The following is a 19269-nucleotide window of genomic DNA, read 5'->3' as shown; positions in this document are numbered from 1 at the left end:
GCAAAAACAAAATAAGGAAAGAAAAAATGAAAAAAAAAAAAAAACTAGACAGTCCGTATAAATAAACCCACAGAGATTCCCGTGAGAATTTTCATAAATGAAAATTTAAAATAACTGTATGATAGAAAATAGGAAACGTGATGAATTTCAGCAGACAACTGGAATGTATACAAGAGAGTCAAGTAGCACCTCTAGAAGTAAAAACTAAAATAACCGAAATGCCCAATAGAAGATTTTAACAGCAGATTGGAAAGAGCCAAAGAAAAGAGTGGATAAGTAAAAAAAAAAAAAAAAAATTCAGACTAAAGTATGGGTAGAGATTAGAGAGGATGGAAATACCTAAAAGAGGACAAAAACCTAGGGGACATGGTATAAAGAACTGACGTACAAATATTTGCTTTCCCAGATGGAAAGGACAGAGAGACTGGCAAAAACAGTATGTGAAGAGTACGTGGCCCATAATTTTCCGAACCTTATGAGAAACATTTACATACAAATTCAGGAAATGCCACAAACGCTAAACGTGATAAATAGAAACTAAAACCCACTTAGAGACATCAGAGAAAATTGGCTAAAAACTTGGAGCTAAAGAAAATCCTAAAAGCAGAGTAGAAAGTCACATTATATTCAAACGAGTAAAAGTTAAACCAAAAGCTGACTTCCCAACAGAAAAAAATGAAATCAAACAGGAATAAAAACAGGAAATAAAAAGGTATGACATTTTCAAAGTGCTGGAGGATGATTATTGCCAACTTAGAATGTTCTATACATCAAAAAAAAAAAAATCTTTCAAAAATGAAAGCAGAGGGGCGCCTGGGTGGCGCAGTCGGTTAAGCGTCCGACTTCAGCCAGGTCACGATCTCGCGGTCTGTGAGTTCGAGCCCCGCGTCAGGCTCTGGGCTGATGGCTCGGAGCCTGGAGCCTGTTTCCGATTCTGTGTCTCCCTCTCTCTCTGCCCCTCCCCCGTTCATGCTCTGTCTCTCTCTGTCCCAAAAAAAAAAAAAACGTTGAAAAAAAAAATGAAAGCAGAAATTGAGACTACAAAACTCTGCAAGACCAACAACCTACTTTTTTCAACAAATAAATTACAAGAAAAGTAAAAGTTCTGGAGGGGAACTGCTGTAGACTGGAATGTTTACGTCCCTCCAAAATTCCCATGTTGAAACGTAACCTCTCATACGATAGTATGAGGAGGTGCTGCCTGTGGGTCGTGGTTAGTGCCTAGGGTGGAACCCTCATGATGGGATTATTATCCCTATGAAAGCGGCCCCGGAGACCCCTCTCAGGCCTCCCACCTCATAAAGAGGCTGTTCCTCTGTGAACCCAGGACCCTGAATCTGCTGGCACTTTGATCCTGGACTCTCCAGCCTCTGGACTGTGAGAAATAAATGTCTCCCACTTAAACCACCCGGTCCCTGGTATAAATAAAAGAGACTTAAAGGACATAGGGAACATAAATCTGTGTTTACTTGTTGGCAACATGGTTCAATTTAATAAACTGTTAACGTGTTTTGATCTTTTGAGGTAACTGGAAATTTGAAGTGACTACCTATGTGACGATAATAAGGAAACATTAAATTTAATAACACTGTGCTTATATTTTGAAAGAGAGGGCCGTATTTGCAAGAGATATACACAGAAATATATATGGGTAAAATTATAGATGTCTGGTATTTGCTGCAGAATAATACAGGAGGAGGGAGGAAGAAGACAGGATACAAATAAAATGGCATCGGGAGTGCCTGGGTGGCTCAGTCGGTTAAGCCTCCGACTTCAGCTCAGGTCATGATCTCATGGTCTATGAGTTCGAGCCCCGCGTCGGGCCCTGTGCTGACAGCTCAGAGCCTGGAGCCTGTTTCAGATTCTGTGTCTCCCTCTCTCTCTGACCCTCCCCCATTCATGCTCTGTCTCTCTCTGTCTCAAAAATAAATTTAAAAAATGTTTAAAAAATAAAATGGCATCAAGGTGATAATTGTTGATGTTGGGTGTGGGCTCATGGGAATTAACTTACACTGTCTCATTTTTACATATGCTTGAAGTTCTTTATAAGATTCTATTTTTTAAAAAGGATGACATAGAGATTTTCAGATCAAGAAAAAAACCAAGAGATATTGTTATCAGTGGAATCTGGGGAGTTTTCAGGCAACTGGAGGTTTGCAGAGGGAAGCAGTTTAGCACAAGGAGTAGGGGAAAAGCAAAAGCAGGAAGAGAAAATATTTGATGTTTCCAAATTCAGTGACCAGAAGAGTGCCTAATAAGAAATCAGGAAGACCATCAGTGTTTAGCGGAATATGGTGAGTTATCAAATTTAGCAAGAGGCGTCTGGGCACCTTACATTCCTGTTCGTAAAAGTCACACGTGTCTTAAAACTGCCTTTCAGCTCACCACCTTGTATGAGAACTTAAGTATACGCAACCAGCAGTTAGAAGAGGAGGTAAAAGACCTGGCAGACAAGAAAGAATCGGTTGCACATTGGGAAGCTCAAATCACGGAAATCATTCAGTGGTGAGTACTCGTTTCAGTGTGTTTTTGTGGGTGATTTTAGACATACGGCCAAGTTGGTGTGAATTCCACAAGGCTACTAACATGGGTATTTTTTTCCCCCTTATTTTATCGCTTTGACAAATAACTTTCCCTGAGAAGCATAATTTTATTACTGACCTGTTATTTATTACCGATCCGTATTCTTGTATATTTTCAACTGTTCCTCTTTTCCCCAATGCAACAAGTAGCCCGTGTCCGCCTTCCACAGCTTCATTGAAAACTGGTGTTTCTAAGAAAAGAAAAGAAAAGAAAAGGTTATTCTAAGACAGTTGGTCCTTAAAAAAAACTGAAGAAACTCATTCACTAGCTATAAGAATTCCTTTGTAAGACCAAAATTGCTGTTTGCGATTATTTTAAGAAACAGACAGCCCGGAGAAGAATTTCGAGCCTGAAGATGTGCCATCACTTTCTTTCGTATACCACAGACTGATTCACACATGGCACCGTAAAAACCTTAAATGGTCACAGTTTCATATTATCAACTATTCTTTAAGCTCTTAGGATTTAATTTGGAATAATCACCTTAGTAACTTTCACATTATTTCATTAAGCGATTCTGGCATTTGTAAAAGTGTGTATATTTTTATAAAACATGAAGAAAGTTGAATCCAATAGGGACTTTATTTTGTAATGAAAATAGGTGTCTTCACTTTTTATATTTACTTTTCAACCTTTTGGTTCTTTCTGGCACATCATGGGTGCTTAATTTGCATGAAAACAACTAGTTTCTTTATGTATCTATAGACCAGTCATTTGGTGGGAATTTTAGTTTCTCATACTCTTATTTTGGTTCTTCAAGCATCATTTTCCATTTTCCTACCTTACGGCAGATTCATACCCTCCATCTTAAATAAAATCAGAAGTGAGTAAACACTGCAAGAGATCTTACCCACATGACTCAAGTATTTTGATAAAGGCCTAACTACAGAACTCTTGTGTTCACTCACCTTTGGCTTATGAACGTGACCGTTAAATGCATGTCTAAACGAAAATGCCCAAATTGTGGAAATGTGGTTGTGTTCCAAACAGTTAATGATTCATTAATGGTTAATTTGTGTCCTTGTCATCAAGTCTACATTTCTAAAGCAAAATCATTGTAATTTTTAGCCAAGCTTGTAATATCAAAAATTACGGGGCCACCTGGGTGTCTCGGTTGGTTAAACATCTGACTCTTGGTTTGGGCTCAGGCCATGATCTCACAGTTTGTGGGTTTGAACCCTGCATCAGGCTCTGTGCTGATATTATGGAGCCTGCTCGGGGTTCTCTCCCTCCCCGCCACCCCTTCCCCTCTTATGCACGCACATGCTCTTTCTCAAAATAAATAAACTTAAAAAAATAATGTCGGGGCGCCTGGTGGCTCAGCCGGTTAAGCGCCGACTTCGACTCAAGTCAAGATCTCACCGTTCAGGGGTTTGAGCCCTGCATTGGGCTCTGTGCTGACAGCTCAGAGCCTGGAGCCTGCTTCGAATTCTGTGTCTCCCTCTCTGCCCCTCCTGTGCTCACACTCTGTCTCTCTCTCTCAAAAATAAACATTAAAAAATTAAAAAAAATAATATCAAAAATTATGACTCTTAACTACTTGGAACTGGTGGTGGCAAAACAAACAAAAACACTATGACTCTTCATTTGTAACTACATTATTTTGTAATCACACTTATAATTAAGCTGTTGCTGAAAATGACTTTACAGAAAACAAAGATGATCTGGCCAAAGCCAGAGTTCCTAGACAACTAATTTTTTCTAGTGACAGGCATGATGGGTTTAGATGGAATGAGAAGTAAGGAAATAAGCTTTAAAGGTAAACTCTGGAAAGGGTTAGTAGAAAGGAAGAAGGTGAAAGTTTTCACATGATACCACAAAACCATCATTTTAGACTTTTCACATTCAAGTGAAATGTGCACAAGAAATCAGGAATGCAAGCAAGTCACTTTACATAAAAGCTGTTGTTTAGAAATGGGCTAAAATATTAGATAGCTAATTATTAAATACGTAATAGGGTAAAAGTAAAAGACGTAGTCCATGTTCTCAGACTTCTCACCTTCTTGGAAGTAAATCTGGGACATTCTGTTCATGCTTAAAAAGTAAAGAGTCTCAGGCTGTTTTGAGTTTTTCAGTCTGTACGTTAAAAAATGAAGTGATGCTAGGGGCGTCTGTGTGGCTCAGTCGGTTGAGCGTCCAACTTCGGCTCGGGTCATGATCTCACAGTCCGTGGGTTCCAGCCCCGCATCGGGCTCTGTGCTGACAGCTCAGAGCCAGAGAGCCTGCTTCACATTCTGTGTCTCCCTCCCTCTGCCCCTTCCCTGCTCATGCTCTGTCTCTCTCTGTCTCTCAAAAATGAATAAACGTTAAAAAAACAATTTTTTTTTTAAATGAAGTGATGCTAGAAATAGGAAGATGACAGTGGAGTAGGAGGACCCTAGGCTCAGCTCATCCCCGTGAATACAACTAGATAACTATCAAATCTGACTAAATACCCCAGAAATTCACCTGAAAACTGACAGAACAGACTCCACAGTTAAAGAGAGAGAAGAGGTCACATTGAAGAAGGTAGGAAGTGCAGAGACCTGGTCTAGGGGAGAAACGAATCCTGACTGCTGCCGAAGGGAGGGAGCCATGGTCATGGAGAAGGGTGAGAGAGAGAGAGGAGCACACAAGGGAACTCATAAGGAGAACATCTCCCCACAGCCATTGGCTTGGGAAACAAGAGGGACTAAATTTTGTGAGTTCTTGGAACCAGCAGAGCTTGAAGACTGGAGTTTTAAAGGTCAGTGGGAAATAGAGCCTGGAGGGCACTGCGCTGCTCTTGGAGAGAAGGCAGGCCAACAGCCTGGAGATAGATGACATGGAAACAGTGATCTGAAGAGCCCCTAGGGCACACAGTGGGGAGGTTATTTGCTCTTCTTGGAGTGTAGCCCAGAGAGACCCCATTCATGGAGAGACCTCTCCGAGAACAAGAGTAGCTGGCTGGCACCATCTCTCCCCAGCCCCTCAGCATAAACACAGAGCCACCTGTGGGAAGATACCGGCCGCCTAACCTGCGTACGCCAAGCCCCACCCCCATGTGCTCTGGTGGGACTGCCCTTCTCGATCATGCTTACCTTAGCCGCATTGTGGCAGCCCCTTTGTGCCAGAGGGTAGCACAAACCCTTGCCCATACCACGTCTCCCAACCAGAGAGTTTTGCAAGGCCTCAGTTCCAGTGGAGGTCCCATTTCACAAGCAGATCAAAGCAAAATTGGCTAAAACTCACCACATTTAGGCCAGGGACTAAACTCTGCCCATAGCAGGCAAGGAGAGCCTCTGCAGACAACTGGCCTCAAGGACAGAGCAACCGGAACAGAGCAGCAGAGCACACACAGCACACACTGGGGACACTCCCTGAAGTGCCAGGCCTTGGGCACTATATGACCTCTTCTTCATGAAGCCATTACTCTCAAGAGCGGGAGAGATAACTGGCTTTTCTTTTTTCTTTTTTAATTTAAGTTTTTTTTAATGTTTATTTATTTTTGATAGAGTGCAGGCGAGCAGGGAAGGGGCAGAGAGAGAGGGAGACACAGAATCCAAAGCAGGTTCCAGGCCCTGAGCTGTCAGCACAGAGCCCGACGCAGGGCTCAAACCCAAACAGCGAGATCATGACCTGAGCTGAAGTCAGACACTTAACCGACGGAGCCACCCAGGCGCCCCCTAACTGGCTTTTCTAGCACACAGAAGCAGACGGAGATTTAGACAAAATGAGAAGACCAGGGATTTGTCCCAAATGAAAGAACAAGATAAGGCCGTGACCAGAGATCTAAGCAAAATAGATGTAAATAACATGTCTGATGGAGAATTAGAGTAGCAATCATAAAGATAGTCACTGGACTTGAGAAAAGAATGGAGGACATCAGTAGCACCCTTACCACAGAGATAAAAGAGTTAAAGAATCAGAGATGAAGAGTGTAAGAAACAAGATTAGAAACACACTTGATGCAGTGAACAGCAGGCTGGAAGAAGCAGGAGAATTAATGAATGACGAAGGCATAGTAATTGAAAGCAGTTCAAATATGCAAAATGAGAGCGGACTTAGGCAACTCAGTGACTCCGTTAAATGTAATAACTTTGGTATTATAGGAGTTCTAGTAGACAGAGAGAGAAGGAAGGAAGGGAACAAACATCCAGATCCAGGAGGTACGGAGAACTCTTCATCAAAATCAACAAAAGCGTGCCTACATCAAGACATATTGTGATTAAATTTCCAAAATACAGAGTTAAAGAAAAAAATCTTAAAAGCAGCAAGACAAAATAAGTCAGTAATGTACAAAGGAAAACCCATAAGGCTAGCAGGAGATTTTGCAACAGAAACCTGGCAAGCCTGAAGGGAATGTTATGATATACTCAGCGTGCTGAATGGGAAAAATATGCAGCCAAGAATACTCTGTCCAGCAATGATGTCATTCAGAATAGAAGGAGAGATAAAGAGTTCCCTGGACACACAAAAACTAAAGGAATTCATGACCATTAAAGCAGCTCTACAAGAAATATTTAAGGGAACTCTGAGTGGAAAGGAGATACCAAAAGTGATAGTATAAAGGTAGGAAATATAAATGCAGTAAAAATGAATGTTTCTGTAAAAAATCAGTCCAGGAACTCACAAAAGAGGGTATAAAATATGACACCATATACCTAAAACGTGGGGAGGAGAGAAGAAAAGAATGGGTTCAAACTTAAACGACCATGAACTTAATATAGACTGCTGTATGCAGATGTTGTATACAAACCTAATGGTATAACGATCTATCAAAAGCCAGCAATAAACATGCAAAAAATGAAGGCAAAGAAATTCAAAGATATCAGTTAAAATCAGACCGTGAAAGAGAAAGACGATAAAGGTTCAGAGAAAATCTTCAGAAACAACCACAAAACATGTAATAAAATGGCAATAAATACATATCTATCAATAATTACTTTCTAAATAGACTGCTCTAATCAAAAGACTTAGGGTGTCAGAATGGATAACCCATCTATGCACTGCCTACAAGAGATTCTCATTTTAGACCAAAAGACACCTGCATATTGAAAGTGAGAGGATGGAGAAACATTTATCATGCAAGTGAATGTCAAAAGAAAGCTGGATTGGGGACGCCTGGGTGACTTAGACAGTTAAGCGTCCAACTCTTGATTTTGGCTCAGGTTGTGATCTCATGGTTCATGGGGGTGAGCCCCGCATGAGACTCTGCACTGACAGTGTGGAGCCTGCTTGGGGTTCTCTCTCTCCCTGTCTCTCTCTGCTCCTCCCCAACTCACACTCTCTCCCTCTCAAAATAAATTTAAAAAAGGAAGAAATCAGGAGTAGCAATACTTAGGTCAAGCAGAGTCGACTTCAAAACAAAGACTGTAACAAGGGCAAGACACAAAAGGGTGTTATAATAAAGGGGACAATGCAACAGGAAGATATAACAATTATAAATATTTATGAGCCAAACATGGGAGCACCCAAATACATAAAACAATAACAGACATAAAGGAACTAATCAATAATAATACGATAATAGTAGGGGACTTTAACACCCCACTTACAGCAAGCAGTGAACAGATCATCTAAGCAGAAAATCAATAAGGAAACAGTGACTTTGAATGACACACTGGACCAGATGGACATAATAGATATATTCATAACATTCCATCCTAAAACAGCAAAATACCCATTCTTTTCAAGTGCACATGGAACAGTGTCTAGAATAGATAACATATTAGGCTGCAAAATAGGTCTCGACAAATTCAAGAAGATTGAAGTCATATCATGCACCTTTTGTGACCACAGTGCTACGAAACTAGAAGTCAACTACAAGAAAAAATCTGGGAAGACCACAAATACATGAAGGTTAAATAACATGTTACTAAACAATGAGTTGGTCAACCAGGAAATAAAAGAAAAAAATTAAAAATGCATGGAAACAAAGGAAAATGAAAGTAGTCCAAACCTTTGAGATTCAGCGAAAGCAATTCTAAGAGGGGAGTATATAGCAATACAGGCCTACATCAGGAAGCAAGAAAAATCTCAAGCAACTTAACCTTATACGTTACCTAAAGGAGCTAGAAAAAGAACAACAAATGAAGGCTAAAGCCAGCAAAAGAAGGAAATAGTAAAGATTAGAGTAGAAATATATGATCTAGAAACTTAAAAACAGTAGAACAAATCAATGAAACCAGGAACTGATTCTTTGAAAAAATTAATAAAATTGGCAAACTTCTAACCAGACTTATCAGAAATAAAAGAGAAAGGACCCAAATGAATAAAATCACAAACGAGAGAGGAGAAATCATAACCAACACCACAGAAATGCAATTATAAGAGAGTATTATGAAAAACTGTATGCCAACAAGTTGCACAACCTAGAAGGAATGGATAAATTCCTAAAAACATAAAATTACCAAAACTGAAACAAGAAAAAATAGAAAATTTGCACAGACAACTAGCAAAAAAATCAAATCTGTAATCAAAACAAAACAAAAAACTCCCAACAAATAAAAGTCCTTGAACAGATGGCCTCACAGGGGAATTCTGCCAAACATTTAAAGAAGAGTTAACACCTATTCTTCTTCTCAAACTATTCCAAAAGGATAGAAAAGGAGGAAAAACTTCCAAATTCATTCTCTGAGGCCAGGGTTTCCCTGATTCCAAAACCAGATAAAGACACCACAAAAAAGAGAACTACAGGCCCAATATCTTTAATGAACACAGATGCAAAAATTGTTAACAAAATACTAGCAAACTGAATCCAACAAAACACTTAAAAAATCATTCACCACGATCAAGTGGGATTTATTCCTAACTTGCAAGGGCGATTCAGTATTCTCAAATCAATCAACATGATCCATCACATTAATAAAAGGAAGGCTAAGATCCATATGATCATTTCAGCAGACGCAGAAAAAGCATTTCACAAAGTTCGACATCCATTCATGATAAAAGCCCTCAACAAAGTAGGCTTAAAGGTAACATACCTCAACATAGTTAAGGCCATTTATGAAAAACCAACAACTAGTATCATCCTAAATGGGGAAAAACTAGTAAGAGATTTTCCTCTGTAGTAAAAAAAAAAAAAAAAAAAAGACGGGATGTCCACTATCACTGCTTTTATTCAACATAGTGGAAGTGTTAGCCACAGCAGTCAGACAAGAAAAAAATAAAAAGCATTAAAATCGGCAAGGAAGAAGTCAAACTTTTACTATTTGCAAATGACATGATACTATATGTAGAAAACTCAAAAAACTCCACCAAAAACCTGCTGGTCCTAGGATACAAAATCAGTATACAGACATGTTGCATTTCTGTACACCAATAATAATGGAGCGGCAGACAGAGAAATTGAGGAGTCAGTCTCATTTACCATTGCACAAAAAATAATAAAATACCCAGGAATAAACCTAACCAAAGAGGTGAAAGATCTGTACTCTGAAAACTATAAAACATTGATGTAGAAATTGAAGAAAACACAAAGAAATGGAAAGACATTCCATGCTTATGGATCGGAAGAACAAGCATTGTTAAAATGTCAGCACTACCCAAAACAATCTACAGATTTAATGCAATTCTTATAAAAATACCAACAGCGTTTTTCACAGAGCTTGAACAAAAAAATCATAAAATTTATATGGAACCACAAAAGACCCCGAATAGCCAAAGCAATCTTGAAAAAGAAAAGCAAAGTTGGAGGCATCACAATTGCAGGCTTGAAGTTATATTACAAAGCTGTAATAACAAAAACTATATAGACACAAATACAGACAAATATAGACACAAATATAGACACATAGGTCAATAGAACAGAATAGAAAACCCAGAAGGGAACCCACAACTATACGGTCGGTTAATCTTCAACAAAGCAGGAAAGAATATCCAATGGAAAAAAGAATATCTCTTCAACAAATGGTGTTGGAAAAGAATGAATGAAAAAGAATGAAAGTCCATGCAAGAGAATGGAATTGGATTACTTTCTTTTACACAATACACAAAAATAAATTCAAAATGGATTGAAGACCTAAATGTGAGACAGGAAGCCGTCAAAATCCTAGAGAAGACAGGCAGTATTTTCTTTGACATTGGCCATAGTAACTTCTATATATGTCTCCTGATGCAAGGGAAACAAAAGCAAAAATGAGCTGTTGGGACTACATCAAGATAAAAAGCTTCTGCACCGTGAAGGAGACAATCCACAAAACTAAAAGGCAACCTACAGACTGGGAAGAGATATTTGAAAATGACGTATTCTGTCAAGGGCTAGTATCCAAAATATATAAAGAACTTACAATACACCCCCAAAATGAATAATCTAATTTTAAAAACGGGCAGAAGACATGAACAGACATTTTTCCAAAGAAGACATACAGGTAACCGGTAGACGCGTGAAAAGATGCCGAGCGTCACTCATCATCAGGGAAATACAAAGCAAAACCACAGTGAGATACCATCTCATACCTGTCAGAATGGCTAGAATCAACAACACGGGAAATAAGTGTTGGCGAGGATACAGAGAAAAAGCAACCCTTGTCTCCTGTTGGTGCAAATGCAAACTGGTGCAGCCACTCTGGAAAACAGTATGGAGGTTCCTCAAAAAGTTAAAAATAGAGCTGCCTTACGATCCTGAAATCACCCTACCAGGTATTTACCTAAAGAGTACAACAATACGAATTCAAAGGGATATATGCATCGTATGTTTGCAGCAGCATTATCAACAATTAGCCAAATTACAGAAAGAGCCCAAAAGTCTCTGGACCGATGCATGGATAAAGAGGATGTGGTATACATATACAGAGGGATATCAGCTATGAAATGGAATGAAATCTTGCCATTTGCGATGACGTGGATGGAGCTAAAGAGTATTAGCTAAACAGAATAAGCCAATCAAACACAAAAACCATATGATCCCACTCCTATGTGGAATTGAAGAAACAAAACAAACGAGCAAAGGGAAAAATGAGAGAGAGAAAGACAAATAATGAAACAGATTGTTAACTAGAGAACAACACACTGATGGTTACCAGGGGGGAGGGGTGGGGGGGTTGGTGAACTAGGCGGCAGAGAGTGAGGAGGGCACTTGTCGTGAGAAGCATCGGGTGTTGTAGGGAAGTGGTGTCTCACTGTATTGTACGCCTGAAACTAGTGTAGCACTGTAAGTTCACAAACTGGAATTTAAACTAGAACTTCAACAAAAATGAGGCGATGCCCAAACAAGGTTTTAGGAGTTTGTAATATATGGTATTTTAAATGTTTCTGTTGGACAAAGTAACGGTGTTAAAACAGAACAGGTGCTGTTGTATGTAAGACCTCAGTTAGATGCATTTCTAATGGCCCCTTACTCTGCCCCCTCCACCTTTCCTATGAAATATCCCTCTTCTATGAAAGAATACCTTTTAGGGCAGGGAGACCTTGTTGTTCATCACTGTGTGCAGTGCTCACCATTGGCTCTTCAGAATACATCGCTCTTTCTCTTTGAAACGATAGGACAAAAAAAAAGTCGGAGTCATAGTCTAGTCCCTAAGAGTGATGTCTAAAACCCATTTCCTGACATCTGCTGCATTCTTCCGGTATAAATAGGCGGTAGGGTGGTCTGTAAAAGCTAGTACTTTGCCTTCAAGCAGCTTATAACATTTAAAAGTTTAAAAACTAATGTGACTGGATTTGGAGATTAGTTACAAGACTTAAATGTAAGTTGCTCTACGTATCATACAATACTGATTTTCCTATAGGAGTGTAGAAGAGAATCACCTCAGACTGGGGTGCTTAAGAAAGCTGGGGGTAATCAGTTGAACTTACAATGTATTTGCTGAAAACCCTGAGGTTAATAGAGAGTCCTCTACTTACGTTGGCTGAATTGGAGGTTCCATATAAAGCGATTGGAAAAAAGACTAGTAAAGTTACCACCATACAGTTACCATGAATACTGGGTAAGAATTTGATCTTTATAAGAAGGAGAGAAGGTTTTTGCAAAGGATAATGGCATTGATTAGATGATGCATTAGGAAGGCAACTCTTTATAGTGGTGTTCAGGATGAAATAGAGGGGAGTTTGGGGGAAACTGAACAAATGGAGAAGACATTATGGGAGAAGAATCTATAGGATTCTTATAATTATGAATTAAGGACAAGAGATGATGAAGAATTAGTATTTCCAAAATTCTGAGTTGGAGAGATTAAGAAAATGATGATATCATTGAAATAGGAAAGCCAGGAGAAGGAAACAACTTCGAGGAAGATAAAGTCAATTTTGATTGTTTTCAGACTGGGCTCACCCTAAGACATCTGGCTACAGATTTCCAGTATGCTTTTGGAAACATTCCAGAAAGGTTAAGGTTAAACATATAAATTTGGGGATTTAATTTCTAGTCAGTAAAGCCATTAACGTTGAGATCTTTCTAAGGAGAAAAGGATAATAGTGAGAGCAGCATATAGGACACAGAGGACAACCAGGAAAGTGTTTTCATAATCAGCAGAGGGTTTCAGTAATAAAACTTTTATTTCCCTTTATTTACATTCACTCACATTACTTGAAATAATCCTCATTCACTAATGTTCGTTTGTGTGAAGTAATAGCTTATACTGATTACAACATACTATATTCCAGACACTGAGTTGAAAGTTCACTTGGACAATATTCTTTTTTAGTTATCCCAACAGCCCTATGAGGTAGGATTATTATTCCCATTTCATAGGTAGGGATAACAGAGTTAGAAGGGGTAAATGACTTAGTCCAAGTCCCGGAGCTGATGAGCAGTGAGCTAGGATTTGAACCCAGAAATCTGTTTCTGGGTCTGACTCAGAAATCAAGCTCTTAGTCACCCTACTGTGTATGTCCTACCTCCCCAACTTTCTAAGGACCGTATTTTAGATATCTTCTCTGTCTCCAGGTATGTCCCCCGCATAATAGCATTAATAAATATTTCTGGATTAATTACTGTAAAGAATTTGGGAGGAGAGGATTAGATATGCCAGAATAACAACGTAGACTGAAACTGGACTTTTGTAGTTCAGTAGTTACTTTAATAAACTGTGGTTTCAGGGGCGCCTGGGTGGCTCCGTCAGTTAGGCATCCGATTTCAGCTCAGGTCATGATCTCGCGGTCCGTGAGTTCGAGCCCCGCGTCAGGCTCTGTGCTGACAGCTTAGAGCCTGGAGTCTGCTTCAGATTCTGTGTCTCCCTCTCTGTCAAGGGAGACAAGACAGTCAAAGGGCAAGACAGTCTTGGGCTGGGGGGAGTGAAATTTTAAGGATTTGAGGTTGGAAACAGATAGCAATGATTCTGAAAAGGAATTGTTGTAGGAGACCCGGGGCCCAGTGGAACTTAAGTGGCAGGAGTTTGTAATTGACCAAGTCTTTTTTTTTTTTTTTCTTTAACCCTTCCCTTCCTTAATTTTTTGTAGCTAATAAAATGGACCTAATTTTAATCAAAAGTTGACACTTAACGGGAGACCACAGGAGTAAGGGAATGTGACCGTACTCAAGGTGTAAATAAAAACAAAATTACAAGAGATTGTTTTTTATTTAAAATGTTAAACAACAGGGGGTGCCTGGGTGGCTCAGTCGGTTAAGGTCATGATTTCATGGTTCATGAGTTTGAGCCCCTCATCCGGCTGTCTGTGGTCAGCACAGAGCCTGCTTGGGATCCTCTGTCCCCTTCTCTCTCTGCCCCTCCCCTCGCGCTCTCTCAAAAATGAATAAACGTTAAAAAAAAAAAAAAAAAGTTAACGTATCTGATTTCCAGAGTTAATGAAACACGTCACGTCGGACTTCTTAAGTTCCTGGAATGTGCATAAACCCAGATCACTGAGCTGTGCTAGACACTGAAGCAGACTGCTGGACGCCCAGGAGCCATTTAAATGAGAATGTGGTTTTCTTTTTGTTGTTGTTGTTAACATTTGTTTACTTTTGAGAGAGAGAGAGAGAGGGAGGCATGAACGGGGGAGGGGCAGAGACACAGAATGGGAAGCAGGCTCCAGGCTCCGAGCTGTCAGCACAGAGCCCGACGTGGGGCTCGAACTCACGGACCGCGAGATCGTGACCTGAGCCGAAGTCGGACGCCCAACCGAGTGAGCCCCCAGGTGCCCCGATAATGTAGTTTTCTTTATCGCCACCATGTAGGTGTCTTTTTCGTATTCTAGAAGGGGTCATCTTCCTCCATCCCCACTTACTCTTTATACTGTAGGTCAGATGATGAAATCAAAAGGTGGTGATCCGTTGCGGTGTCCAGAGTTAAAGAAATTTGAAGGAAACAGCTTCCTACACAGCGTTCTTACTATTTTCTAAAACCATTTTCCTTTAAAAGGCAATGAAATTACATACATGGATATAGAGCCTAAAAATATGTAACTGACTCGGCGGGGCAACGTCTTACAGCGATTTTATCGCTTTTAGCATTAGATTCTTTTACTGGTCCTCCGGTACAGCGTCCCATCTGAGAGAAGCAGATCCCTTGTCAGGGGCCTCTTTAAGATACACAGATATAGATACATGAATTTGACTCCTGGGGAGTTTAAATTCTAAAAGCCGCTAAAGCAAAGTTCAAGGTTTAAATTCATCGGCTGTATGCATCAGCTACATCTTGATTTACCTGAAATATACTTTCCTTATTACTATTCAGTGGCCTGAATTTTATTTATGAGAACAGCCAGCCTTCACAAAGGCAAATAGTGTTCCCCAGAGTGTATTAGAATACACTTGTAGACGTTGCAAATTTCAACTCCATTTTTTATTCCTTTGTGCAGTTACAGCTTTCTGTTAACCAGTGTTGTTCATTCTTCGTGAGCACGGTACCTTCTTTTGTAGATTTTCATCTGCTGGCAGTCCGGACCCTAGTCTTGCCCTGGTTTTGAAGGAGATGTAATAAAACACAAGCTTTCTCTTGATAAATTCTGAAATGTGGAGTGTGTCTTATTGAATATAATTTGAAAACATTTCCTTTTTTTGATGTTTATTTTTGAGAGAGAGAGAGAGAGAGAGAGAGAGAAAGAAAGCACGTGAGAGAGTGGGGGAGGGTCCAAGAGGGGGCAGTACAGAGGGTCTGAAGCAGGCTTCTGTGCTGACAGCAGGGAGCCTGATCTGGGGCTCAGTCTCAGAACCGTGAGATCACGACCCGAGCTGAAGTCAGATGCTTAACCAACTGAGCCACCCATGTGCCCAAATTTAAAAACCTATCTAAGATCCTAAGAGTTGCATCAGTCAAGGTAGCCTTAAGATGGTTACGAATTTCAGTCAACTTTAACTGTTTCCCTTTGTTATTTTATTGACCATTTTAGAATACAGAGGAGCTTTATTGCAAGATAACCCTGACTTTCACAGAATATTCTACTTTAAACTTTCTAAATGTAGTATACTTCAGTACACCTAAAAAGGGTATATTTTGTTTTTGTAAGATAAAATGGCAGAATCCAATTAATGAGAAATCTTTTTTTTTTTTTTTAATTTACATCTAAGTTAGTTAGCATACAGTGCAACAATGATTTCAGGAGTAGGTTCCTTAATGCCCCTTACCCATTTAGTCTATCCCCCCTCCCAAAACCCCTCCAGGAACCCTCTGTTTGTTCTCCATATTTAATAGTCTCTTATGCTTTGTCCCCCTCCCTGTTTTTATATTATTTTTGTTTCCCTTCCCTTATGTTCATCTGTTTTGTTTCTTAAAGGCCTCATATGAGTGAAGTCATAGGATATTTGTCTTTCTCTGACTAATTTCGCTTAGCATAATGCCCTTTAGTTCCATCCACATAGTTGCAAATGGCAAGATTTCATTCTTTTTGATTGCTGAGTAATACTCTGTTGTATATATATACCACATCTTTCTCCATTCATCCATTGATGGACATTTGGGCTCTTTCCATACTTTGGCTATTGTTGATAGTGCTGCTATAAAAATGGGCGTTTGTGTGTCCCTTCGAAACAGCACCCCTGTATCCCTTGGATAAATGCCTAGTAGTGCAATTGCTGGGTTGTAGGGTAGTTCTATTTTTAGTTTTTTGAGGAACCTCCATACTGTTCTCCAGAGTGGCTGCAGCAGCTTGCATTTCCACCAACAATGGAAAAGAGATCCTCTTTCTCCACATCCTCACCAACATCTGCTGTTCCCTGAGTTGTTCATGTTAGCCATTCTGACAGGTGTGAGGTGATATCTCATTGTGGTTTTGATTTGTATTTCCCTGATGGTGAGTGATGTTGAGCATTTTTTCACGTGTCAGTTGGCCATCTGGATGTCTTCTTTGGAGAAGTGTCTATTCATGTCTTTTGTCCGTTTCTTCACTGGATTCTTTGTTTTTTGGGTGTTGAGTTTGGTAAGTTCTTTATAGATTTTGGATACTAACCCTTTATCTGGTATGTCGTTTGCAAATATCTTCTCCCATTCCGTTGATTGCCTTTTAGTTTTGCTGATTGTTTCCTTCGCTGTGCAGAAGCCTTTTATTTTGATGAGGTCCCAGTAGTTCATTTTTGCTTTTGTTTCCCTTGCCTCCGGAGACGTGTTGAGTAAGAAGTTGCTGCGGCCAAGATCAAAGAGGTTTTTTGCCTGCTTTCTCCTCGAGGATTTTGATGGCTTCCTGTCTTACATTGAGGTCTTTCATCCATTTTGAGTGTATTTTTGTGTCTGGTGTAAGAAAGTGGTCCAGGTTCATTCTTCTGCATGTCGCTGTCCAGTTTTCCCAGCACCACTTGCTGAAGAGACTGTCTTTGTTCCATTGGATATTCTTTCCTGCTTTGTCAAAGATTACTTGCCCATATGTTTGTGGGTCCATTTCTGGGTTCTCTATTCTGTTCCATTGATCTGAGTGTCTGTTCTTGTGCCAGAAAAATCTTAATACTCTTTAAAAATCATGTAAGTGTGTGTGTGATTAATGTTAGATTAAAAGAGTATTATTTCTGCAGTTCAAGGGTGAAATTTGACCAATTTATCAGATATAAGTAATTTGAACTTTCCTAAATGTGACCAGCTTTAATTTGTAGATAACTGAACAGTTCAGCAAACCTTTTCCCACTTGTTGACAGGCAGGAGTGCTGTGGGAGATCTTTTGAAAGAAGATATTTAAGAATATGTTTAAATTGGGGAAAATGGAAGATGGGCATCGAGGAGGGCACTTGTTGGGATGAGCACTGGGTGTTGTATGTAGGCGATGAATCACAGGAATCTACCCCCAAAACCAAGAGCACACTGTATACACTGTATGTCAGCTAACTTGACAATAAATTATATTTAAAAATATATATATATATGTTTAAATTTTTATCACTTTCATTTCTTGTAGGATGCTTTGAAAACGACCTATATCTCACTGAAGATTTTCTGTTTGTTTTACTTTTGTGCTTTGTCCGTATACGTATGTATTCCAGGGTCAGTGATGAAAAGGACGCACGAGGGTATCTGCAGGCCTTAGCTTCTAAAATGACTGAAGAGTTGGAAGCTTTAAGAAATTCCAGCCTGGGTGCACGAGCAACAGTAAGCTCAGCGGTTTTGCGGGGAGAGTGATCACCTTGGGTGGGTCTGTCTAGGCTTTAGTCCACTGTGAAGTTTCTCCCAAGAAATCAACGAGTCCACGTCTTGGCCAGTTTGGGAAATCATGGCACATCACTGCCTCCCTGTAATTTGCAGTAGGTAGCCATTGTTGGTAATAATGACGAAAAATAAACTCATCCGTATGTGAATCTACACCTATTTCTGAATTCAATGAAAAATGATACATTGTCACAAGTTGCCTTTCGGCCCTGTTGTGTTATTAGAGAAGGTTAGTGCCTTTAAGTAGTTTCCGAATTTATTTGCACTCCCGAATTGGAATGTTAGGGATAAAATAGGACGGAGCTAAAACCAGTCGTATTATTTGATAGGATATGCCCTGGAAAATGCGTCGTTTTGCAAAACTGGACATGTCAGCTAGACTGGAGTTGCAGTCGGCCCTCGATGCAGAAATAAGAGCTAAACAGGCCATCCAAGAAGAGCTGAATAAAGTTAAAGCAGCTAACATCATCACAGAATGGTAAGCTTGGGGAATAGACTCTCCTAGAATTATTTTAAGTTGGTCTAGAAGTATTTGGGGGGAAAGTTCTATGTTTAGCCCCTACCTATCACTCTGCCATAGATCTTTTACAAATGAAGGTTCTCTTGATGATAAATTTAATAATGGTAGGGGCGCCTGGGTGGCGCAGTCGGTGAAGCGTCCGACTTCAGCCAGGTCACGATCTCGCGGTCTGTGAGTTCGAGCCCCGCGTCGGGCTCTGGGCTGATGGCTCGGAGCCTGGAGCCTGTTTCCGATTCTGTGTCTCCCTCTCTCTCTGCCCCTCCCCCGTTCATGCTCTGTCTCTCTCTGTCCCAAAAATAAATAAAAAACGTTGAAAAAAAAAAATTTAAATAATGGTAAACATATCTTAATTATCACTGTTTTTGCTGTTCTTTTATGTAGTACAAAAAGTATATCCTCTCCACAGTCTGAGACAATTACCTGATGAATATTTTCCTTCAATCCTCATCACAACAGTAGAGCAAATTATACTCTGAAGAAATAAATGATACAATGAAAATCTTAATTAGATGGGATATAAACATGGTTCAAGAATAAGTCAGAGAAACAATAGAAAGTTCTGGTCACAAATCAACATATAAATAGAAAAATCCATTTGGTGCTGGAAAGCAAAGTCCCAAAGGCATTCGATCGTGAAAAGAAATATGGTCCCATAAATTCAGTTTCTAACGGTGTGAAGCCTTTTAGTGCTTCGACTGT

General features: G+C 39.8%; 1 protein-coding gene across 16 annotated transcripts in view; it reads left to right on the top strand.

The window, feature by feature from the left end:
- Positions 1-19269, top strand: part of CDC42BPA (CDC42 binding protein kinase alpha) — a 316161-nt gene that overhangs the window by 227190 nt on the left and 69702 nt on the right. For all 16 annotated transcript variants that reach the window (XM_058700194.1, XM_058700191.1, XM_058700193.1 and 13 more), the window contains 3 exons: positions 2381-2505; positions 17888-17993; positions 18380-18528. In XM_058700194.1, the coding sequence (XP_058556177.1) occupies positions 2381-2505; positions 17888-17993; positions 18380-18528 (380 nt within the window). The remainder of the gene's footprint in view (positions 1-2380; positions 2506-17887; positions 17994-18379; positions 18529-19269) is intronic.

The sequence above is a fragment of the Neofelis nebulosa genome, chromosome 15 (genome assembly GCF_028018385.1).
Source record: "Neofelis nebulosa isolate mNeoNeb1 chromosome 15, mNeoNeb1.pri, whole genome shotgun sequence".
In the NCBI taxonomy this organism is placed as follows: Eukaryota; Metazoa; Chordata; class Mammalia; order Carnivora; family Felidae; genus Neofelis; species Neofelis nebulosa.
This window is presented reverse-complemented; position numbering and strand designations above follow the sequence as displayed.